The 25,510-nt window shown below is 34.2% G+C and overlaps 2 protein-coding genes across 3 annotated transcripts; both read left to right on the top strand.

The window, feature by feature from the left end:
• The first annotated feature begins 10,631 nt into the window (after nucleotides 1-10,631).
• LOC107759119 (20 kDa chaperonin, chloroplastic-like) lies at nucleotides 10,632-13,934 on the top strand. 2 transcript variants are annotated; one of them, XM_016576994.2, is made up of 6 exons: nucleotides 10,632-10,771; nucleotides 10,971-11,152; nucleotides 12,160-12,339; nucleotides 12,412-12,567; nucleotides 12,833-12,910; nucleotides 13,589-13,934. In XM_016576994.2, the coding sequence occupies exons 2-6, from the start codon at nucleotides 10,982-10,984 to the stop codon at nucleotides 13,760-13,762; spliced, it is 759 nt and encodes a 252-aa protein (XP_016432480.1). In that variant the 5' UTR covers nucleotides 10,632-10,771; nucleotides 10,971-10,981; the 3' UTR covers nucleotides 13,763-13,934. The 2 variants fall into 2 exon arrangements, with proteins under 2 accessions (XP_016432480.1, XP_016432481.1); XM_016576995.2 differs by having other exon boundaries at nucleotides 10,633-10,771; nucleotides 10,976-11,152.
• Nucleotides 13,935-23,247: 9,313 nt separating this feature from the next.
• LOC107785229 (17.6 kDa class I heat shock protein 3) lies at nucleotides 23,248-24,559 on the top strand. The gene is made up of 2 exons (XM_016606479.2): nucleotides 23,248-23,566; nucleotides 24,036-24,559. Exons 1-2 carry the CDS (start codon nucleotides 23,356-23,358, stop codon nucleotides 24,302-24,304), a joined length of 480 nt encoding a protein of 159 aa, XP_016461965.1. The 5' UTR covers nucleotides 23,248-23,355; the 3' UTR covers nucleotides 24,305-24,559.
• Nucleotides 24,560-25,510: the final 951 nt, after the last annotated feature.

Below are 25,510 nucleotides of genomic sequence, written 5' to 3'. Positions count from 1 at the left end.
CACCTCATGTTTTGCTTGTTAATTTCCTTCCATGTAAGTCTTCTTCAAAACAAAAAGTTAATCAACTTTCCAACGAAGTATATATATTCTTTGATAGCAAAAAGGTGAAAGAAATTTGGGTGGTATGACAGTACTGGATGTGGAAGGCGTTAGTATAACAGAGTTCCTAATGATTCAAATTCTTTGGAGACTAGGCAGACATGTGTTGTCCTTTGGAATCTTTAGGCCATGAGGAACGAATTTTTATGGAACGATGAAGTTCTTCCTCTTACTTATGTGCTAGCCGAAGCTCTAAAATTTTTAAGAGAATAGGAGATTGCCATGTTTGGAAAGCGATTGGGAGGTCTGGTAAGTGCTTCCACTCAGGTTATGATCTCGACTTGATCTAAGCCTCCACGTGAGATTTGAAAATACAATATAGATGCAGTTGTCTTCCTTACTTTTGGCTGTAGTAGAGCAAAGGTTGTTTGCGTGTGATTCAACGGGCCAATTTGTAGTTGCAACTTCTTTATTTTTTCGAGGTTATATCAATTCTGTGTTATAAAATAAAGACTATAAAGTAAAGACAAGTATAGAGAGAAACTGATATATTATTCGAATTCAAACTGATGTACATAATGAACTGAAATCTCTTCTATTTATAGAAGAAAGGAAGCTGCTCTGTAAGCTGCTACTACAAGCTGCTGTGTAAGCTGCTACTACAAGCTGCAGTGTAAGCTACTATAAGCTGCTGTGTAAGCTGCTACTACAAGCTGCTGTGTAAGCTGCTACAAGCTGCTGTGTAAGCTGCTGCTGTACCAGATATGGATAATCTTCTACTGAGAGCAATATTTATCCATAACGAAGTACTGAATGGATAAGCTTATTATATCCGGTATGGATAATCTTCTACCAGGGGTAATGTTTATCCATAACCGGGTACTGAAAAGATAAGCTTATTATACCCGGTATGGATAAACTTCTACTGGGGGTAATGTTTATCCATAACCGGGTACCGAAGTGATAAGCTTCTTCAGGAAGCTTATTTCCAATATAGTACTAAATAGATAAATATATTTACGGTGGAGTCCCATATGGATAAGCTTCTTCAGAAAGCTTATTTACAACAGAGTACTAAATGAACATCCATAATATAATATATTTATAACACTCCCCTTTGGATGTTCATTAAAAGATAATGTGTCTCATTAAAACCTCACTAGGAAAAACCACGTGGGAAAAAAATCTAGTGAAGGAAAAAGAGTACACATATTTAGTAATCCACATTGTTAGGTGCCTCATTAAAAACCTTATAAGGAAAACCCCATGGGAAAAAACCTTAGTAAGGGAAAAAGAGTGCATCGCGTATTTTACTCCCCTGATGAAAACCTTGTTTCAAATATTTGAGTCTCCGCATTCCAATCTTGTATACCATCTTCTCAAAAGTTGAAGTTGGCAAAGATTTAGTGAATAAATCTGCTGGATTATCACTTGAACGGATTTGTTGTACATCAATGTCACCATTTTTCTGAAGATCGTGTGTGTAGAATAATTTTGGTGAAATGTGCTTCGTTCTATCTCCTTTTATAAATCCTCCCTTCAATTGGGCTATGCATGCAGCATTGTCTTCGTATAAAATTGTGGGTCTTTTCTTACATTCCAAACCACATTTTTCTCGAATAAAATGAATTATTGATCTCAACCATACACACTCCCTACTTGCTTCATGAATAGCTATTATCTCAGCGTGATTTGAAGAAGTAGCAACAATAGATTGCTTTGTGGAGCGCCATGATATGATAGTACCTCCATATGTAAATACGTAGCCGGTTTGAGATCGAGCTTTATGAGGATCAGATAAATAACCTGCATCTACATAACCAACAAGGTCTGCACTATCTTTGTTAGCATAAAACAAACCCATATCAAGAGTTCCCTTTAAATATCGCAATATATGTTTAATCCCGTTCCAATGTCTCCGTGTAGGAGAAGAATTATATCTTGCTAGTAAATTAACAGAAAATGCTATGTCAGGCCTTGTAGCATTAGCAAGATACATTAGTGCACCAATTGCACTGAGATAGGGTACTTCGGGACCAAGGAGTTTTTCGTCCTCTTCTGGAGGTCGGAACAAATCCTTATTCACTTCAAGTGATCGAACAACCATTGGTGTACTTAATGGGTGCGCTTTGTCCATGTAAAAGCGTTTTAAGACCCTTTCTGTATAGGCAGATTGATGGATAAAGATCCCGTCTGCTAAATGTTCAATTTGCAGACCAAGACAAAGTTTTGTCTTTCCAAGATCTTTCATCTCAAATTCTTTCTTAAGATATTCAATTGCCTTTTGGAGCTCTTCTGGAGTTCCAACAAGATTAATGTCATCAACATAAACAGCAAGTATAACAAATTCTGATGCCATTTTCTTTATAAAAATACATGGAAAAATAACATCATTTATGTAACCTTCTTTCAGCAAATATTCACTAAGGCGATTATACCACATGCGCCCAGATTGCTTTAAACCGTACAAAGATCTTTGTAATCCGATTGAATACATTTCCTGAGATTTTGCTTCAGACATTTTAAATCCTTCAGGAATTTTCATATAAATTTCATTATCAAGTGAACCGTACAGATAAGCTGTAACTACATCCATTAGATGTATTTCAAGCTTTTCATGTAGTGCTAAACTGATGAGATATCGAAATGTTATGGCATCCATAACAGGTGAATATTTTTCATCAAAATCGACTCCAGGTCGTTGTGAGAATCCTTGTGCAACAAGGCGAGCTTTGTATCTTTCAACTTCATTTTTATCATTCCTTTTTCGCACAAAAACCCATTTATGACCAACTGGTTTTATACCAGCAGGTGTTTGGACTACTGGTCCAAAGACCTCTCTTTTAGCAAGTGACTTCAATTCCGATTGAATTGCCTCTTGCCATTTTGGCCAATCAGATCTTTGTCGACATTCTTCGACAGATCGAGGTTCAAGATCCTCACTATTTTGCATAATATTAAGTGCAACATTATATGCAAAAATATTATCCACCACTATTTCAAATCGATTTAAATTAATCCCATCACCGTTCGAACTTATTAAAAGTTCCTCACTCACATGAGCTTCAGGTTCATTGATTTCTTCAGGAATCTCAGAACTAATCAGATTTTGGGTCTCTTCAGGGGATCCCTTCATAGTATCGTTTTGATCATTGTCGATTTTCTTTTTCGAGGATTTCGATCCTTAGAACCCAAAGGCCTACCACGCTTCAGGCGTGCTTTGGGTTCACTAGCTCTCATGCTAGTAGATGGTCCTACTGGGACATCAATTCGGATAGGCACATTCTCTGCTGGGATATGTGACTTAGTTATCCTTTTCAAATCAGTAAATGTGTATGGCATTTGATTTGCTATATTCTGTAAATGGATGATCTTCTGGACCTCCTGATTACATATAGGGGTACGGGGATCAAAGTGAGATAATGATGAAACTTTCCACACAATTTCTCTTTTGATTTCCTTTTTCTCTCCCCCTAATTGTGGGAAATTTGTTTCATCAAACCGACAATCTGCAAATCGAGCAGTAAATAAATCTCCTGTCAATGGTTCAAGATAGCGAATAATAGAGGGTGATTCAAACCCAACATATATTCCTATCCTTCTCTGTGGTCTCATCTTACTACGTTGTGGTGGTGCTACTGGCATATATACAGCACATCCGAAAATTCGTAGATGGACAATATTTGGTTCATGACCAAAAACTAATTGTGACGGAGAATATTTATTATAATGTGTCGGTCTAAGACGGATAAGTGATGCTGCATGCAAGATAGCATGGCCCCAAACAGTAGTGGGCAATTTTGTTTTCATAAGTAGTGGTCTTGCTATCAATTACAAGCGTTTAATAAATGACTCTGCAAGGCCATTTTGAGTATGAACATAAGCTACAAGATGTTCAACTTTTATCCCAACGGATAGACAATAATCATCAAAAGCTTGAGATGAGAATTCTCCATCATTATCAAGGCGAATAGTCTTTATAGGATAATCTGGGAATTGTGCCCTTAATCGAATTATTTGGGCTAATAGCTTTGCAAACGCCAGGTTGCGAGATGATAGTAGACACACATGAGACCATCTTGAAGATGCATCTATTAAGACCATAAAATATCTAAACAACCCACTTGGTGGGTGAATAGGTCCACATATATCCCCACGTATACGCTCTAAAAAGGCAGGGGATTCAATATCAACCTTCATTGGTGATGGTCTAGTGATCATTTTTCCTTGATAACAGGCATCACAAGAAAATTCGTCATTTGTAAGAATCTTCAGGTTCTTTAATGGATGCCCACTCGAATTTTCAGTAATTCGTCTCATCATTATTGATCCGGGATGGCCCAAACGGCCATGCCAAAGCACAAAAGTATTTGAATCCGAAAACTTCTGGTTTACGATAGAGTGTGCTTCAATTGTACTAATTTTTGAATAGTATAAGCCAGAAGATAAAGTTGGTAGCTTTTCTACAATGCATTTCTGGCCAGAAATATTCTTTGTAATACAAAGATATTCCCTGTTCATTTCATCTATTGTCTCTACATGATACCCATTTCGGCGGATATCTATAAAACTCAACAAGTTTCTTCGGGACTTGGAGGAGAACAATGCATTGTCTATAATAAGTTTTGTTCCCTTAGACAGAAATATTATGGCTCTTCCGGAGCCTTCAATCAAACTTATATTACCAGAAATTGTTGAAACATTTGCTTTTTCCTTATGCAAATAAGAAAAGTATTTCTGATCGTTGAATATGGTATGAGTTGTTCCACTATCAATAACACACATATCTTCATGATTTGTCTTTGATCCAAACATAATTTGAGGGTTATCCATATTCTTCAAAATAACATAAATAAAATATATTATAGTAAATATCATTATCAAAACATAACTTTTATTTATGTACAATAATTACATAACCATACTATTTATTACAAACAACACAAATTAAAATATTTACATTTCTACAGATTCATTACCGATTACATGACTTATTTCTCCTTCTGGGAGTGCAAAGTAATCAGCTACATCCAAATGCATGAAGTCTAAATTATCTTCAGAAATAAAATTTGCTTCAGCATTTTTCTCTGTCTTCTTCAGGGAGGCTTGATAAAGCTCAACCAGGTGCTTTGGCATACGACAAGTACGTGACCAGTGCCCTTTTCCTCCACATCTATAGCATGCATTTTCTGCATTTGGTGCTTGCACCGCTTCATGCTTTTGTTCCTTCCTTTTCCACTGCTGGTGGTGAGGAGGCTTCTTTGGTGCATTATTATTACCATGATTGGGGTTTCTTCCCCGACCACGGCCATGACCACGACTGGGGCCACGACCTCTTCCAGGTTTAGCTTGGTGGAAGTTCGTCTCATTCACTTCAGGGAATGGACAAGAACCAATAGGTCGGCTTTCATGATTTTTCATTAATAGCCCATTATGTTGCTCTGCTATAAGAAGATGTGAGATAAGTTCAGAATACTTTTTAAATCCCATCTCTCGATATTGCTGCTGCAGGAGCATATTCGAGGCATGAAAAGTGGTGAAAGTTTTCTCCAACATATCATGATCAGTAATATTATCACCACATAATTTTAATTGGGAAATAATTCTGAACATAGCAGAATTATACTCACTGGTAGATTTAAAATCTTGTAGCCTTAGATGAGTCCAATCATAACGTGCCTGTGGAAGAACGACCATCTTCAGGTGGTCATATCTATCTTTCAAATTATTCCACAGTATGACTGGATCTTTAATAGTGAGATATTCCATTTTCAGGCCCTCATCAAGGTGATGGCGTAGGAATATCATTGCTTTGGCACGGTCTTGGTTTGATGCCTGGTTTTTATCCTTGATGGTGTCTGCCAGACCCATCGCATCAAGATGAATTTCAGCATCAAGTACCCAAGACATGTAGCTTTTGCCCGATATATCCAGGGCTACAAATTCAAGTTTAGAAAGATTTGACATTATTTAGGAAAAGAAAGTTCTTACCTCAGATACTTTCAAAATATTTGCTCGAGATGGTAGAGCTTCGTGCTGATAACGTGTTATGAAATAAAGACTATAAAGTAAAGACAAGTATAGAGAGAAACTGATATATTATTCGAATTCAAACTGATGTACATAATGAACTGAAATCTCTTCTATTTATAGAAGAAAGGAAGCTGCTCTGTAAGCTGCTACTACAAGCTGCTGTGTAAGCTGCTACTACAAGCTGCAGTGTAAGCTACTATAAGCTGCTGTGTAAGCTGTTACTACAAGCTGATGTGTAAGCTGCTACAAGCTGCTGTGTAAGCTGCTGCTGTACCAGATATGGATAATCTTCTACTGAGAGCAATATTTATCCATAACGAAGTACTGAATGGATAAGCTTATTATATCCGGTATGGATAATCTTCTACCAGGGGTAATGTTTATCCATAACCGGGTACTGAAAAGATAAGCTTATTATACCCGGTATGGATAAACTTCTACTGGGGGTAATGTTTATCCATAACCGGGTACCGAAGTGATAAGCTTCTTCAGGAAGCTTATTTCCAATATAGTACTAAATAGATAAATATATTTACGGTGGAGTCCCATATGGATAAGCTTCTTCAGAAAGCTTATTTACAACAGAGTACTAAATGAACATCCATAATATAATATATTTATAACAATTCTAAATATATTGAAATTATGGATTAACATTTTGTTCTCATCTAGTTAATTCAATATTTTAATAGCTCGGATATAGTTGAATGTGGCGCCTAGAAAATTGTGCTTTTCTGTAACTATTCAAGTGAAGATTTTATAGAGTTTGAAGTTCTATTAGAGGATTGTTGTCGAGAAATCTTAATATTTCATTGGATTGTGTTAAGAGGCAAGTAAATTTAGTTGCTCATTGCTTGACAAGAGAGTATAAATTATGCTATTCCTTTCTATTGGGAGTACGGGGCTAATTTAATTATAAACTAGTTGATTGCTGGTTCAGCCTAATAAAGGTCTTTATTTGAGTTATAAAAAAAGAATACAACATTGTACTTCACCACAGTAAAGTAGTGGCGAAAGAAAAAATTTATTTTGCGCCTACACAACTAATAGGAGTTATGTGAGACTTTTTTTTTTTAATTTCATAAATTAACGAATCTAAAATCTTATATTTTTGAGTCCACAAACTTTGAATCCTTCAATCCGTAAAACAAAAAGAAGTCTCACATAACCTTAAGACACAAAGTAAACAAATTTCTCGACATTAGTACTTAGTAATAGTTAGTGAACCAGACTGAGTTGGTTAGGTGAATGGTTTCTCACATGAGAGATCTGTGATCGATTTCTCTCACCGAACTTGTCTAATGCACTTTACATATCTATACTATATTAAAAGCACGAAGACCCTTAGTGAATTGTCGTTCGTCTTTTTTACCCTTTAAAAATGAGTTTTACACAAGACAAAATAGTCATTTGTATTATTTTCCTAATTGTTAGAATTATTTTATATCTCCCTAATATTTAGGAATTCGAAATCAATTCAACTCAATATTGAAACAATATGAAAACTCAAAAAATACGGGTAAGAATTTTAGAATAGAAGGACTACAACACATAATGAGTTAATTAAATATGTAAAGAAAGATTATGAGAAGATTTGAATTTTAAAATAAGGAAAGATTTTAAATATAAAATAGCTAAAAGCACAGTAGACCGTTATGACTATATTAAATACTATATTAAAAGCACGAAGGCCGTTAGTGAAATATCGCTCGCCTTTTTTATCCTTTGAAAATAGATTTCACACTAGACAAAATAGTAATTCAATTATTTTCCTAATAGTTATGACTTTTTCCCCCCTAACATTTAAGACTTTGAAATCAACTAAAATTATAGTTATTAAACATTTTCTTATTTGAAGGAAGTCCTAATATTTAAGAATTTAAAATCAAGTAAGCTTTTATTTATGTAAATTCTTTCCATATTTGAATTGAATAAAACAACTATTACCGTGTAATAATAAGTATGTTTCTTCCATGTAGAATAAATAATCCTAATTCCACACAAGAAAACGTTTAATAAACAAAATTAACTTTGTCATTATAACTATGTTTCTTTCTCCAGAGACAAACAAACCAAAATAACTTTAATTATTATGGAGTTTAAAAGTATAAAAGACAAAGCCAAATATTATATTCAACGAACAACAAAGATTTTGGCTTTGAAAATAATAGTTAGCGTTAGTTGGAAGAATTATTTTGAAAAGTAACATTTTGGTTAGTTGTCCTTTTTTGAATTTGAAAAATAAACAGTCTCAAAGGATAAAAATTATTGTCGATATTCGAGAGAACATAACAAAAAAAAAAGTATCTAAGATATATAAAAACCTAAAATTATTGAGAGAGAGTTAAATAGAGTTAAATGTGGCACAATAAAAATTGATTTATACCAACTTTTATAAGTTGAGAGAGAGTTATATAGAGTTATCTGTACCTTTTGAAAAACTAATTTTTTTCTTCAAAAATGAAATCTACGTTTAAAATATTTGTCTAACATGTAGAACTAAACCTAATTTAATTTTAACATGAATTTTATATTCTTGCTGCTTCTAGAATACTATTAACGTAGTCTTTTTAGAACCCGTGAATTGCATAAAATTTTGTTACAACATAGACGCGTAGTTCTTTACTAATTTACTGAAAATAATTACTATATTTTTTCTTATTGATTAGAGTAATAGCACAATTTATATTTTCTCAACGAGAAAAAAAAAAGGCATCTTTTGTCAGTTAGTTGACTTTATTTGTATTTTTTTGTAATAAACTTAAGAATATGTAACTTTTCAAATAAAATTTTACGGAATAACTTAAATATCCAAGAGTTAATGTGTTCTTGCTAAAACTAAAAATGAAGTATAACTTGTGAAATTGAAGTAATGATATTCTAAAATTTGTAAGGATTTTTAAGTTGAATATATTGACTGACATGATTGAGGCTTATATGGGGTATAGTTTCTCTATTTATTGTGTTAGCTAGATAGGTTCAACAATTCCTTTCAAGAACTTATATTTTTTCTATAATTCTTATCTTATCACTCAAACATAATTTCTAATAGAATATTTATGTAATATTTTAATAGTTCATATTCATCGATATAGCATTCACGCGCAATCGTTTGTCATTTTACCCTTTAGAATTAGCTTTCATATTGGACAAAATAGTAATTTAAGTTAGTTTCCTAAATTTAGAAATAGTCATTTAATTATTTCCTTAATATTTAGAATAATCACTGGAGTAATTATTTTTCTAATATTTAGGATTTTGATCTAAGAAATCATGTTATTTAATTGGAATACTTCATATAAACTTTATTTAGATTTAAGGTATTGAATTTCAAGAATTCACGAATATGTTTTTTAATATTAAGTTTAGGACAATTTTATTTTCGTTATAAAAGTTTGGTTTAGTAGTCCTTATTTTCTTATTTTTTTTTAATATACTTTTAGGAGTACTTTTCAAGGTTTACGAGTATTTCTTTTAAATAATAAAATATGTTGAATTATTTTTCTTATATTTAAAATTTTAATATCAACTAAATTTTTGTTATTAAATCATACTTGGGAGTAAAAACACATATCTAGCAATCACATACATAATAATCTCAATCAATTCCAATTATTTTAAAATTCAAGTATCAAGCTTAACTAAGAAAATAAAATTATAAAATTAGAACAACTTTTTGACTGAAGACGTTGACGAATTATTGAGAACTTCTATGGAGTAGTTTCTTCTTTTATTGAGTTAAGTACATAAGATCAACATTTATCATTTTTAGGAAAATAAACTTATATTTTATAGCTTAGACACAATATTTCAATATAATATCTATACGACTTTTTAGAATTTTTTTATCCATTGAGATATTGTACACGCACAACGCGCGTATCATAAGACTAGTAATAATATAAGTGAAGGGACTAGATAACCTTCCATGGTTAAAAGGATTTACAATTACAAATGCAGTTACGTAGTTGATACATTTCAAAAATAAGGATAATTATAGAGACCTTTATTCCGATTTGACTTCGTAATACTAATTTTATTGTGGTTTGCATTATTCGCTTACCTTTTTGGTTTTGATTCTTTTATAGCAATTATTTTAAACTATTTATTACTTATACAAACTAAGTATAACTTGACCAATATATATGCTCCTTTGAATACTCTATTAAAATAGATTCAATATAGCCCAATTCTCCTTGGACCATGTTGATAGATTGTTTTTAAAAAAGAAAAAATTAAATTGAAGGTAGGAGATGAGAGAATTATAAGGTGGGAAATCAAACTTTCAATAAAAGTTAAGTTAGCCGATCAACTGAGCTACTAAAATTTCTCGTATCAATAGAATTTAGGATATCAATTTATTTTTAATGTGTAACTTGAATATCAAACGACATCTAGTAATATATAAATACAAAATGAATTTAATTTATATACATAGACAATATTAAGAATTTTTAAGCTATCAAATTACTAAAAAGATACTTAAATGTATAATCTTTATAAAAAGTGAAATCTGCAATTTAAAAAAAAAAAAGAAATCACCCCCACCCCCCAAAATATCTGGCAAAAAATCCCTCTTTTAGAACCTTCTAGGGTTTTGTTATCCTCAAAAGGCTCTACGAATTCTATCTTCAACAGTCTAAAAACACACACCTCAGTCACTCAGTCTGTAGTAGATAATACTTCTTTCCCAGTAAAGGTACTTCCTTTTTTACGATTAACTGAAATTCTTGAGCTTATTTTTTGATTTACTCTCTGTTTGCTTCTGGGATTTATTCTATTAAGGGGTTCTTGATTTAGTTATGAATTCTTGAGTTTTTATCTATACTTGTACTTTTTTTTTCTTCTGGGTGCTGAGGATATTGACTATTTTTTTATTGTGGGGTTTCTTGATTTAGCTCAGAAAGCAATGGCGACAACTCAGTTGACTGCATCATCCATTTCTGCTACAGGTTTTGCTTCCTTTGAAGGGCTTAGGTCAACTAGTAATGTAAAGGTTGCATCTTTTGCTCCTTTAAAGCAGAATATCAGGTTGTCTCGTGGTCTTGTTGTTAAGGCTGCAACTACTGTAGCCCCTAAGGTATATAATTTTGCTTTCTTTTCTCAGATGCTGTTGTTTTATTCCTTTATTTTTCGTTGCGTAACTGGTAAAGTTGCTGCCATGTGACCTCGTTCGAGCCGTGTAAACAACCTCTTGCAGAAATAGACCCTTGTGGTCAGTCCCTTCCTCGGATCCCACGCATAGCGGGAGCTTAGTGGACCGGGCTGCCCTTTATTTTTCGTCGAACTATGTTGCTATAATAGCTGAATAGTTAGGAAGAATTGCTTTGATGTGTTCTTTTTCCTGCTCCGAATTGGTTGACATGCTACATTGTCAAACAATGGAGGAGCCAAATTTTTTTCTAAGGGGTGTCAAAATATAAAGAAGCAAAGATATGGACAATCCAAGGGGATCCAATATGTAGTCTATATATACAATAAAATAAATTTTTGACACAGTAATTTTCCGGCGAAGGAGTGTTATTGACACTTCTTAGCCTTAGGTTGTTCTGGCACTGGTGTCAAACTTTAGTGAGTCGATGATGTTAATTCACGTTATTGCTCTCAACATGAATGTTTGGCTATCTTCTTCATTCTTTTAGTTGGCGCAACTTTAAAGTCAGTTAAAACTTATGGGGAGAGCTTGCTGACCTATTGATTTTCAGCCAAAATCGGATTGGGCAATGTAAACTACGAACTGATTTTAAGCTAGCTATTCCAATTTTGTGATTAAGTAGCTCTCTCTTGTGCTTGGTTAAACTGTGCAACGAGTTTGTAATTGGGCTTTGTTGCGTTGGGTGTTTTTGTTTTTGTCATCAAAGATATGTGATTATGATATTTCATTGCCCGAATAAAAAAGCTTGCGATTTATATCAAATAAGTATTTGAAACAAAAGATGAATTAATTAAGCATTAGGTTTCTGGTGTTTAGTGGATTTTTAAAGCCAAGCTTTGTCATTACAATGCATTTAAGGGTTGCCGTGCTGTTCTAGCAGGAAAATTTTCTTAGTTGTCTGCTTCTTTATTCTCTTGTTGTTGTTCGTGCAGTACACTTCAGTTAAACCTCTCGGTGATAGAGTTCTAGTGAAGATAAAGACTGCAGAGGAGAAGAGTGTAGGTGGTATCTTGCTTCCGACATCAGCACAATCAAAGCCACAAGGAGGTGAGATTGTCGCTGTTGGGGAGGGTCGTTCAATTGGGAAGACTAAAGTGGAAATTAGTGTGAAGGTAATTGATATACTCAACTTGGATTTTTAGCGTGGTTAATTATTTCTCTAAAAGGATCTTATATACGTGTAGAATGGTACCCAAGTGCTGTACTCAAAATATGCGGGAACTGAAGTTCTGTTTGATGGATCAACGCACCTGATCCTGAAAGAGGATGACATTGTTGGTATTCTTGAGACCGATGATATCAAGGATCTGCAGCCCTTGAATGACAGAATTTTAATCAAGGTTTGTCATTGTTGCCTTTATTTCCTTGTTTGTGTAGCATCTGGAATTTGATTAATATTTTGTAGATGATGACCTTTTTTCCTATTTCAAATTTTATAAATTTTTTTCGGAAGTAGTTTATGCTAAATGAGAGTTGCATTTTTGGAAGTTTGGCGTCGGTTCCCTGTCTCTTACTCTTCTTGATATTGCACTTGCTTCAAGATTTTCATATTCTGAAGTGTCTTTTGATGAGTAGTGCTAATGTGTTCATCACTTATTTTATCAGGTGGCTGAGGTTGAGGAAAAAACTGCCGGAGGATTGTTTTTGAGCGAGGCTGCAAAGGAGAAACCTTCAATTGGCTCGGTAAAAACATGCACCCTGCAGTTCAGCTAGTATTATTACTCATAATATTATTTCCACCGTTGATTTCTCTGGGTCTGATATTATATTTTCTTAAGGTCAATGCTCCAACATTTGTTGAAAGGATATTACTTTTATACACTGAGAAGTCGTTTGGTTGATGGATTGGAATAATTTATTCCAACACAAAGTCTTGCATAAGATAATATTGTATTTGGTTGGCTGCATAAGGAAAAATAGCCGCATAACTACTGCAGTATTTGGTTGGCGGTATCAAGTTTACTTATGCAGGGATCTATTAATTATTTTATGTGGGATAGAATGTGGAATAAGAAGACATATATAATCAATGCGGGATTAAACTGCTTAAAGACAAAAATGCCATTTTAAAGTTAGTAATACAAGTATAATTATCTACTCGCTATTTATCACTGCATAACAATCCCTTCATTATCAATTCCCGTATAAATAACCCCTGCATTATCTCCTCTGTATAACTATGACGTGAGTCCAACAAAACTCTTAACGTTGTAAAGAATTTACACTATTTTAACATGTTGTAGTTGTTTACTAATCTTACTTCTTGTTGAAGGTTACACATAGTTATTATTTTAGGTAAACGTCAGTGTAAAGAAGTTAAACTCTTGTTAAGATCTGTTACCTTTTCCGTGGTTGAAACAGGTAATCGCTGCTGGACCAGGTCTTCTCGACGAGGAAGGGAACAGGAAATCACTTTCAGTATCTCCGGGAAATACAGTTCTGTATTCCAAATATGCAGGCAATGACTTCAAAGGTGCAGATGGTGCCGACTACGTAACACTAAGGGCATCTGATGTAATTGCTGTGCTTTCATAGATGAATTATATCACAAGCCATTCATTCATACCTATTTTCGCGCGGTGTAGTCTAGAGAAGAGAATGATGCAACACTTTTGAATAAACCTTTTGCAAATTAATGATTAATATCAAAGTGTAGAATGCAATATTAGATACTGTTATTTTATTATATATCTTAAGTTTGCAGAAATCTCAGTTTTTGATGTTATGTTAAAAGTGAAGGAAAGATGAATATGTGAAAATATGTAAGACTTGAGAAGAATGTGGCTATAGTTTTAATAATGGGATAGTTATAGGCAGGAAAAGAGATGAAAATTGAAATAATATTAAAGAGTACTTATACAAAACAAATAGAAGTTCATGACCTGGTATTTTCCTTTTTGAATTAGCTTTTTTTCTTCATATTTTCTTAGTTGGCATGAGTGAGAATAATAATTTATCTTAGTTGGGTTAAGGACTATAATACAAATATAGAAAAATAAAACATTTTAAAAGAAAAAATTCACCCAAACAAAATGCCTCCCAGACTAATATCATGTCCTTCATTTTTCTTCTTCACTCATCAGGAGTATTCTGCAATTGATTTGCTCAGTCTTTTGGGTAAGATCTGCATATCTTTTCAATAAGAGATCACGTATGCGATCATAAATAATATAAGAGCAATTTGTAGATAACATATAGGTGATCTATGATTTCACGAGGAGTTCTCATTCTATAAAAATGATCTTCATAATAACTAATAAGCGATTAATGGGATATCAATTAGATGATCATAATTAAATACATGGGCGGTTTCTAGATAACACATAAGCGATCTATGATTTCATCAGGATCTTCCACTTTATAAAAAAATAATCTTGGTAATAATTAATAGTCGATTAACCTAAGATCACTTAGACGATCAAAAATAATACATAAGCGATTTTTAGATAACACATAGGCGATCTATAATTTTTATAAAAAACTATTCTGTTAATAACAAATAAGCGATCAACCGGAGATCACGTACGCAATCATAGATAATACATGGGTGATTTTTAGATAACACATAGGCGATATATGATTTCACCAGTATCTCCCATTTTATAGAAAAACAATCATGGTACTAACTAATAAGCGATTAATCGGAGATCACTTAGGCGATCAAAAATAATACATGGACAATTTTGAGATGAAACATAAGCGATCTATGATTTCACCAAGATACCCAACTTTATTAAAAATGATCCTAATTATAATTAATAAATAAGCAACTAGAGATAACTTAGGCGATCATTAATGATCCTAGTAATAATTATAAAGCCATCAACCAGAGATTACTTAGGTCTCATTTGTTTTTATTAAGATTAAGACGTCTGAATCTGAATACGCATATGAATATTAATATGTGTATTAAGATTAAAATGTTTGGATCTGAATTCACATCTGAATATTAAGATATTATATTAAGATCTGAATACTAAATAATTAAGACTGCTTGTTTTCTTTACATCTGAATGTATATATTTTTTCTTTATTTAAATATTAATAAATATAAATTCAATCAAATAAAAATAAGTAATCTAATAGTATATTAGTAAAATATTTTTAAAAATTATATTGTTGTTGTTGTTGGTGGTGGTGATGGCTAAAAGTGGTGATTGTGAGTGCTGACTAGGTAGTAGCTGGTGGCAGTGTTGGTTGATGGTAGTAATTATGGAGAGTAAATGTGTGACGACCCGGCCAGTCGTCTCATGAGTTACCGCTCTGTTTCCCTCATTTCTGCTTCTTATTGCTTTGTAGAATGGTTCTATATGTGATCGGGTTGATTGGTTAGGGTTCGGAAAGGAATTGGTAAGGTTTGAGACACTTCGTCTCTTTCGAGGAAGGTTAAGTTGGAAAAGTCAATCGGATGTTGACTTATGTGTTAGAGGCTCGGATGTGAGTTCCGATGGTTCGGTTAGCTTCGGGAGGTGATTTGGGACTTAGGAGCGTGATCGGAATGAGTTTTGGAGGTCCGGAGTAGATTTAGGTTTGAACTGACGGAAGTGGATTTTTGGGATTTTCGGTTGGTAGGTGAGATTTTGATATAGGAGTCGGAATGGAATTCTGAGAGTTGCAGTAGTTCCGTTGTGTCATTTGGGATGTGTGTGCAAAATTTCAGGTCAATCGAACGTGGTTTGGTTGTTGTTTTTATCAAAAGCGGAATTCGGAAGATTTTGGAAACTTAGGCTTGAATCTGATGTGTTTTGGTTGATTTGATGTTGTTTGAGGTGTTTTGAAGATTGATACAAGTTTGAATAAAGTTTTGGGATATGTTAGTGCCTTTGGTTGAGGTCCCGGGGGCCTCGGGTGAGTTTCGGGTGGTCAATCGGGCCATTCCATGAAGTTTGGACCTGCAGAAAATTGCAGATCAGTGTTGCAGAAAAATGACCTTCGCGTTCGAGAGAGGATCATAGCATTCGCGAAGGGTCAGTTGAGAAGCTAGAAATTTAGCCTTCGCGTTCGCGAGGAAGGCTCCACGTTCGCGAAGGGCTGGGCATCTGTGCATCGTGTTCACAGGGGTGTTGTCGCGTTCGCGTAGAAGGAATGTGCAGCTGAGCTTCAGGGGAATTTAATTCATCGCGTTCGCGATAGGGGGAACGCGATCGCGAAGGTCTGTCTGAGTAAAACATTGCGTTCGCGATGGGGAGGTCGCGATCGCGAAAGAGGAATTTTGGTCAAGGTATTTTTCTGGTTCGCGAATGCGACACTTTGACCGCGTTCGCGAAGAAGAATTTCAGGCCTGGGTAGAAGGTTTAAATAGTCGTCTTGTCCGCAAATTTGGGGTTTATTTCTTCCATTGTTGGTCGTTTTTGGAGGATTTTGAAGGGGATTGAAGAGGGATTCAAGGGGAATCACTTGGAGGTAAGAATTTTGGACTTAAAACTCAATTATATTGTGAAATCTACCTAATAAATTATGGAATCTAAGCCAAAAATTAGGGAATTAGGGTTTGAGATTAAGAGACTTTAAAATGAGAATTTAAGAGGTTATTTGGACTCTGATTTCAGTGTTCTTGGTATGTATGGACTCGTGGGGAGATAAGAAATCTATTGATATAAAAATTATCGAATTCCGAGACGTGGGACCGAGGGTCAGGTTTTGGTAATTTCGGAATTTATGTTGTAAATTGATTATTTTTGTTTGGGCTTCGTTCTTTTAACATATTTTGACATTCTCGTTCTGATTTTGGATAGATTCGACGCGAGTGGATGCCTATTCGAGGGACAAAGGCGTTGCGAGCTAGAGATTTGACCGAATTGAGGTGAGTAATGATTGTAAATGATGTTCTGAGGGTATGAAACCCCGGATTGCACATCGTTGTGCTATATTGAAGTGACGCACACGCTAGATGACGAGTGTGGGGTCGTGCACTGTTGGGGATTGTGATTTAGTCCGTCCCGAATGACTATTTTACCGCGTATTTGACTGAAATCTACTTGCTATCATCATTATTTGGGTTGAATGCCATATTTGGGCTTCATGCCAACTATTTGAACCCTTATGGGACTTTTATTGATATTTCCTCACTTTTTTGACTTTATACTTGAATTCAGTCATGTTATATTTCACTATTTTCGTACTCAGTCATGTTTACTCTGTTTTAACACTTAAATGATCTTTTAAATGATATTTTGGGCTTAGAATCATGTTTTACTATTGCCCGAGTGGCTTGTGAGGATTTTGACTGAGTAAGACCGAGGGTCTATGTTGTGAGGAAATATTTGACATTGATTATGAAGCCGAGGGCCTGAGGTATCTACGCCACGAGATGACTTGATTGATATGAGGCCGAGAGCCTAGTGATGATGCCACGAGATGGCTTGATATTATGCTTGGGCCGTAAGGGGCCCCTCCAGGAGTCTGCACACCCCCAATGAGTGAGGGTACCCATTGTGATGTGAGATATAGCCCGAGGAGCTGGTATTGTTTTAAGATATTGCCCGAGGGACGGATTTGTTGATACTGTGCCCGAGGGGCGAACCTTTGTGTTTATTTTCTTAATTGTTTGTCCTTTACCTATTTAAATGTTCAAAAAGGTTTTCATGAAGTTTAATTGCGCTAAATGACTTCCACATATCTTTTACTGTTTCATTATAGTCTGCAAATGTGTTTCACGTGATTTCCTGCTTCCAGTCTTTATTTATGGTTATTACTTACTGAGTTGGAGTACTCACTTTACTCCCTGCACCCCGTGTACAGATTCAGGCGCATCTAGTCCCACTCCCGAGTGCTGATCTTCCCAGCTCAGGCGGATCCGAGGAGTCTCTAGGTAGCTGTCGGCGTTTGCAGCCCGGAGCTTCTCACTATCTTATTTCTCCATATTTTTAGTTACTGTATTAAACTCTGTAGTTTTCTCTGAGTATCCCGGATTGTTTAGATGCTCATGACTAGTGACACTCCGGTATCGGGCTGTCTTGGGTTGTTCTTCCGCATATTTGTACTGTTGACTGCTTAAACCTTGGGTTATTTTATCATGCTTTAGACTTGAATCTTATTATTTAACTGCTTAAAATTGAAATGGGAAGTATCGACTGGCCTTGTCTTCACGAGAGGCTCCATTACGACCGGGTCCGGGTTTAGGGTCGTGACAAAATGGTGGATGATAATAGTAGTTAATGGTGATGATTGATGGTGGTAGTGATTGATAACTGCGATGGGTAACATATAGTGGTGGCTGATAGTGGTTATCAATGGTTGTTATGGTAATAGTGATTGGTGATGATGGTTGTAAATGACGGCTAATGGTGGTGACAACTGACATTCGTGCTTGACAGTAATAGTAGTTGTTGTTGAGGATTGGTAATAATGGGTGGTAGCTTGTGGTGGAGGAATCTATAATGGTGGAGAACTGCGATAACAATGGTGGTGGTTAGTGGTGAAAGTGTAAGAGTTATGGTGAAATGTCATTTTTTACATAAATTTTTCAATGTATAACATCTTAATAATACTATGTTATAGATCTTGATCATCAAGATCTATTCAGACTAGGGGTGTGCATTCGAATCAGTTTATCGACAAATCGAATCGATTATTTGTTATCGGTTTATCGATATCGGTTTATCGGTTTATCGATTTTGATTTCGAAAATTTTCTTATCGAGTTATCGATTTCGATTTTGATTTTGTCCACTTCGGTTATCGGTTTATCGATAAACTGATAAGATAAACTAAAAAGACAACTATACCCTTATTCTATATAAATAAGTAATAACCCTTCCTTTACCCTAACTTATGTTTCCATTTTCATGTGCCGCTTCTGCCTTCTTAATCTGAAGTTCCTCAAGATTTTCTCCTACCCTATTATTTCCTCTTCACGAGTCACGACTTCATCGGTTCATCCGTTTAGTTCAGGCGTCGGCGAGCCACTTCTGCTTCAGTTCAGAATATGAAGTTCCTCAAGAGTCAAGCTCTGCTCAAGAACTGTTCTGCTTATGCCCCTTTAGAGCCGAAGCCTCAAATTTTCTTCAATCAAAATTCCTCCTTTCTCGGTTTCTCCTACAGATCTGGTAATTCTCTATCTCCAAATGGGTTTCTCGCAGTAATATTTTTTCTGTTTTTACTAAATTACTAAATTTTATAGAAGCTATGAACGTGATGCTTGAACAAATGCTTAATTTTATATAAGTGTACGCACTAACAGTGATTCTCAACAGAATTGCTTTTAAGGATTTCCGAAAAGGATTTTCATTTTTAAACAGCAGGTAATTGGAAAAGAAAAAAAACATTTTACTTTTTTGAAACCAAGATGAAGTCACGAGAAGTTGAAATCTTGAAGCTGCTTTGATATAAAACAGGTTGATGATGGAAAAGTTCTTGATGATGGAAAATGGAAAAACATTTTCCATTGCTTTAAAATGGAAAAGTTCGTGATCCAATTAACACATAAAGCACTACATGAATCAAACTAAATAATTAACAAAGTGACAAAATAAATGGATATGAGTTTTAACACTTTCTGGACCTTACACTTTACGCCATATTTCTCTTTTGAGCAACTCTTTTTTATTGGTATCATTTTCCACCTTATTAGTGTGATGATGTACAGCTAAGTTTCAATTGCTTCTTGTATGCAAATGGTGAAAACCTACTTGTGGCAACCATGTAAAACAAGGTTTGTATTTTATTTTGATATGTAGATTCAAGAGCGAGGACTGCTGACTTCGTCTTGCTTTGGTTCATTCAACTCGTTTAAGACTGTAAGTTACATTCTTCATTCACTTCACATGGCTGAAAATGGTAATACTGATAAAGTGGGTGATGAAAGTAGAGGTTCCGAGTCTACGACTGCAACTACTCACTCGACAGTTACAAAACAAAGGAAAAAACGATCTCGGGCATGGGATGTTTTTGAAGAAAAGATTGATGCTACAGGAAATAATAAATATGCATGTAGATTTTGTGGACAAGAATATTTTGAGACAAAAGGTAAAAGTACGACACAAATGAATAATCATATCGATAAATGTCCAAAGAATCCTTATAAAGTTGAAAAAGGTCAAAAACTATTACAATTTCAAACATTATCGGGGGGTAATAAAGGTGGTCTTATTCCATAGAAATTTGATCAAGAAGAGTGTAGGATGGCTTTGTGTCGTATGGTGATTGTTGATGAACTTCCATTTAGTTTTGTTGAGAAGGAAGGCTTTAGAAACTTTATGAAAATGGCACAACCTTGTTTTCATATTCCTTCCCGTACTACTATTACACGGGATTGTTTTGCTCTTTTTAATGTGGAAAACAATAAATTACTGAAGTTTCTTAAAGGAACAAGTCAAAGAGTAAGTCTTACCACTGATACATGGGCTTCTATTCAAAAAATTAACAATATGTGCATCACAACCCATTGGATTGATAGTGAATGGATTATGCATAAAAGAATTATTAACTTTTCTCCAATTACTAGTCATAAAGGTGAAGATATGTCAAGGTGTATTATTGATTATTTGCGTGAATGGCGTTTGCAAAAGATTTTCACTGTCACAGTTGACAATGCTAGTTCAAATGATGTGACCGTGGAGAAGCTGTCTGACAAATTAGATGATTGGGGAACCAATTCCATGAATGGTCATCACCTTCACATGCGATGCATGACACATATTGTAAATCTTATTGTGAAAGATGGTTTAAAAGAGTCAAGTATTTCTATTGCTCGTGTTAGATGTGTAGTCAGATACATTAGACAGTCTCCTGCTAGGTTGAGGAAGTTTCAGGAATGTTGTGAAAGTGAAAATATTGTCAAGAAGTCTTTATGCTTAGATGTTCCTACAAGGTGGAATTCCACCTACTTGATGTTGAGCAGGGCTCTTGAATATGAGCGTGCAATTAAAGAATATTCTGATCGTGATACCAGCTTGTCATGTTATCTTATGTTTGATGCCATTTCAGATGGAAAGCCTGTAGGTATTCTTACAAGAACTGATTGGGATGAGGTAAAGAGAATTGCACAATTTCTTGAAATATTTTATAATCTCACTTTGAAGGTGTCCGGGTCACTTTATGTAACATCGAATGCCCATTTTATTGAAATTGGTCAAGTTGCTGTTTACTTAAATCGATTAATAACAACTGAAGATAAATTGTTGAGTGAGATGGCATTAAGTATGTGGAAAAAATTTGAGAAGTATTGGGGTGAACCAAAAAAAATGAACAAAATGATTTTCATTGCTTGTGTTTTGGATCCTCGCTACAAGTTTACTACTGTTAGTTTTGTACTTAAGAAGATGTTTGGAGATGATGAAGGAACAATTATTGAAAAAGAGGTTCATACTTATATGAGTTCATTGTTTAATGAGTATGTCTCTAAGTCGGTTTCAAAAGATATTGGTGGTAAAGTTTCTACCTCTTTGCCAAGCTCTTCATTCAGCACAATGGAAACTTCAACTGGTTTAGGTGCACTCTTAGATGAAATAAGGAAACATAAAGCTGCAAGTGGAGGTGTAGATTCTAAAACAGAATTGAAAAAGTATCTTGGAGAAGATCCTGAAAATGAAAGACCGGAGTTTGATATCTTGGCTTGGTGGAAGGTGAACTCACCTAGATTTCCTATTCTTGGTATGATGACTCGAGATGTGCTTGCTATTCCAATTTCAAGTGTGGCATCTGAAAGTGCATTTAGTACCGGAGGGCGTATTCTTGATCAATTTAGGAGTTCATTAACTCCTAAATTGGTTGAAACTCTAGTGTGCCTTCAAGATTGGCTTCGAAGTGAATCGCTTCCTGTAAATGTTGAGGAAGATTTAGATTTTCTCGAGACACTCGAGGAAGGCATGTATATTTTAATTAATTTTATTGTATTGCCTAAGATAGTTAAATAATATATTAATTGCTTGACTTGTTAATGTATATTCTTATTAGATTTTACTAATTTTGACAAAGAAGCTTCCACCGACGATGTTTGCTAAAGTTTGTTAGCTACTATGTAAGTTCTCCATTTTAAATAATATACTTGTAAAAGAATGTGATGTATTACAAAGTTATTAATATTTTTTTTAATTTCTTTCAGGTTTAAAGCTTGGTGTCTTAAAATTGCTCTGTGCAAGAAGAAGAGCTGCAGGTCCAATTGCACGCTCTAATCTCTATTGTGTTCAATGTTCATCCAACATAATTTCATAAGAACAGTTCCGCGCTTAACATTCTGATTTCAGGTGTATTAAAATTATTTGAGATTGTTTGATTCTGTGGCTTTAGCCTGTCCATAAAGGGTTTGACAGCATGCCCATTTTATTTGAGATTGTTTGTTATCAGTTGGTAGCATGTTGGTGACTTCTGATTGTTGTAAAAGCATTTGTAACTTGTTCAGTTTTTTTTAGTGTGCTGACACTTTTCTGGTCAAATGAACAGTCAAACAAAGGAAAAAAACGTAAAAGAGAGCAAAAAAGTCTATGTTACTGTATGTAGAACAGTAGAAGGAACAATTGTTATTACTTACTATGATTATCTTAAGTTATTCTATACTTAAAGGGACATCAAATTTTCTTATTGGTGTAATCGATAACCGAATCGATAAGCCCCAAATATCGATAAATCGAAATCGAAAAAATCGAAACCTTATTGAAACGATAACGATAAGCATATGTATAAATCGGTAATCGATAAGTAATTATCGATAAAGGTCAAAATCGAATGCACACCCCTAATTCAGACCCATTAAGTGGTTATAAAATTTAAAAAAACAAACATACTTAATGGTTAATTTATGGGGATTTCTGAATAACATATAGACTATCTATAATTTCACCCGGATCTCCACATTATAAAAAATTATAAATTATATTTTGGAAAATAAAAACATGCACTTTATATTACGTGGATATTTCTGCGTGTCCGAAATAAACCACGAGAAGCCTGTCGAATGTTGTAGAAACCTCAACCGTTCCTATCAAAAATTAACTGTATGAACATCCTAGATTACTCTCGAACTGGATTAGTTTCTTGATTCCACCTTTTTTTTCTCGGCCCCCTTACTATAAATAGCAGACCCCTTCTATCGTGCACTATCAGAAAATCATCTAAGCAAATCAAACACTATAATCAAAACTCACAATTTCAAGTTACGTAATTTTCCAAAATCCCATTTAGAGAAAAGAGATGGCTTTGATTCCAAGTTTATTTGGTGGTAGAAGGAGCAATATTTTCGACCCGTTTTCACTTGATATATTTGATCCATTTGAGGGCTTTCCATTTTCAGGCACTGTTGCTAATGTTCCATCCTCTGCTCGTGAAACCTCAGCTTTTGCAAATGCAAGAATTGATTGGAAAGAAACCCCAGATTCCCATATCTTCAAAATGGATGTTCCAGGTATGTAAATCGGGTTGTTTATATCGGGTCGGTTTTAACCTGTTTTGATGGTAGAAACGATACCAGGAGAGCTGTTATTTAGAAATTAGCCAATATATTCTATTTTTGGTTTTTCGGTATAATTTGAAGGTAAGAATTTTAGTTTAAATTTTCAAGACCGGCTAAATTCTAAATAGCATCCTAAAAATAGCTATTTACGACCAGGGGCAAATTCAATGTTCTAGCAATGTTTTAATCGAACGTATAACTTTCGATGCGAAGTAAAAATTATATTTAAAAATTTATTAAAATTATAAAATAGTAGATATGCATCTATAACTTAAAAAATATAATAAGTTTAATACTAAAAATTTTAAAAGTTAGAACCTATAAGTTTTAAATTTTGGATCCGCCTCCGCGACTACTTTCCCCGTTTTGATCAAATAGAACCGTTGGTCATTTCGAGTCTATAAATTTTGCAACGTTGCAGGGATTAAGAAAGAGGAAGTGAAAGTTGAAGTAGAAGAAGGAAGAGTGTTACAGATCAGTGGGGAGAGAAGCAGAGAGCAAGAGGAGAAGAATGACACGTGGCATCGTATGGAAAGGAGCAGTGGCAAGTTTATGAGAAGGTTTAGGCTGCCAGAAAATGCAAAAATGGAGGAAATTAAGGCTGCTATGGAAAATGGAGTGCTTACTGTAACTGTACCAAAAGAAGAAGAGAAGAAACCTGAAGTGAAAGCTATTGACATCTCTGGTTAAAAATAATTAGAGTTTAAGGTTGTTGTACTTGTGTGTAATTATGTGTGTTTAGTGAATAATCTTAAAATGTCTGTTGAAAGTTATTTTGGGTATTTTTAGTGTTAAGTTTGTAATGCGAATTAAGGTCTATATAATTTTATCTTCAAAAGGGTTGTGGATTTCTAATTTTGAGTTGTACTAGTACTAGTAATCAAGAGGATCATGTTAAGAGTGTTGATTTTGTATAAATAAATATTTGATAATCTTGTGTTTTTACTGTTTGTTTTCCCTCTATATTTATCCTGTACATCGTTACGGATTACATGTATTTTATGTTGGTGGGATGTAGAATTTTTTTTGGTTAGATGGAGTCTTACATTGCGCAAATTTAAATATAGTTGGATTCATATTGATTTTAATGTGAGTATCAGATATTGGGTGGAAATTAAAAAAATAATAATTTCAGAATTATAATTTCGGTGTTGTTGGGGTCTTTTTGCAACCAAACGACTCTTACGGGTCATAATTGGTGAAATGAATTTACAAATAATAATTAAGTTAGTGTTTGGATATAAATTTAATTGAAATTTAAATTTTTTGTTTTAAAAGTTATTAAAATATAATTTTTGGAAGTTTGAAGTAGTGTTTGAACGTGTTTTTTGTTTAAAAAAATTAAAATTTGTTGAGCGTTTGAAAAAATTTCTTAAAAGTCAATCTTTTGGAATTTGAATTTTTTTTTCCAAAAATGGATCAAATTTTATGAGAATGATTTTTTCCAATTTTTTTTTGAAGAGAAGTAGCTAAAATTTGTGTCCGAATGGGGTCTTATGAGTGTGGGTTGTAAATCGAGAAATTTTCCGAAATCACTATTCTCTCCGTCTCAATTTATGTGAACCTATTTGATTGGGCATAGAGTTAAAGAAAAAAATGAGATTTTTGGAATTTGTGGTTCTAAACTAGTCAAAAAGAGGCTCAGCGTATTTGTGTGGTTATAAAAACTTCTCATTAAGGGTAGAATTGTAAATTTAAGCTAAATTATTACCAAATTTAGAAAGGGGTCATTATTTTTGGAACGGACCAAAAAAGAAATAAGTTCACATAAACTAGAACAGAGGAAGTATTGTTTAGTGGCTAACATATACTTTCTATAGCTACTATTCAGTTGTTACTGTAGTGTATTCGCGCTATTGTATTCATGAATATAGTAACAAAAGTAGCCTAAAAACA

This window comes from Nicotiana tabacum, chromosome 8 (genome assembly GCF_000715075.1).
Source record: "Nicotiana tabacum cultivar K326 chromosome 8, ASM71507v2, whole genome shotgun sequence".
Taxonomy (NCBI): Eukaryota; Viridiplantae; Streptophyta; class Magnoliopsida; order Solanales; family Solanaceae; genus Nicotiana; species Nicotiana tabacum.
The sequence above is the reverse complement of the archived record's forward strand: the minus strand, read 5'-3'. Positions and strand labels throughout refer to the sequence as shown.

Coding starts and splice junctions, on each gene's coding strand:
- LOC107759119 (XM_016576994.2), top strand. CDS start 10,982: ATGGCGACAACTCAGTTGACTGCATCATCCATTTCTGCTACAGGTTTT. Junction 12,340..12,411: donor AAGTGGAAATTAGTGTGAAG/GTAATTGATATA, acceptor ATATACGTGTAG/AATGGTACCCAAGTGCTGTA. Junction 12,911..13,588: donor AGAAACCTTCAATTGGCTCG/GTAAAAACATGC, acceptor TGGTTGAAACAG/GTAATCGCTGCTGGACCAGG.
- LOC107785229 (XM_016606479.2), top strand. CDS start 23,356: ATGGCTTTGATTCCAAGTTTATTTGGTGGTAGAAGGAGCAATATTTTC. Junction 23,567..24,035: donor CTTCAAAATGGATGTTCCAG/GTATGTAAATCG, acceptor GCAACGTTGCAG/GGATTAAGAAAGAGGAAGTG.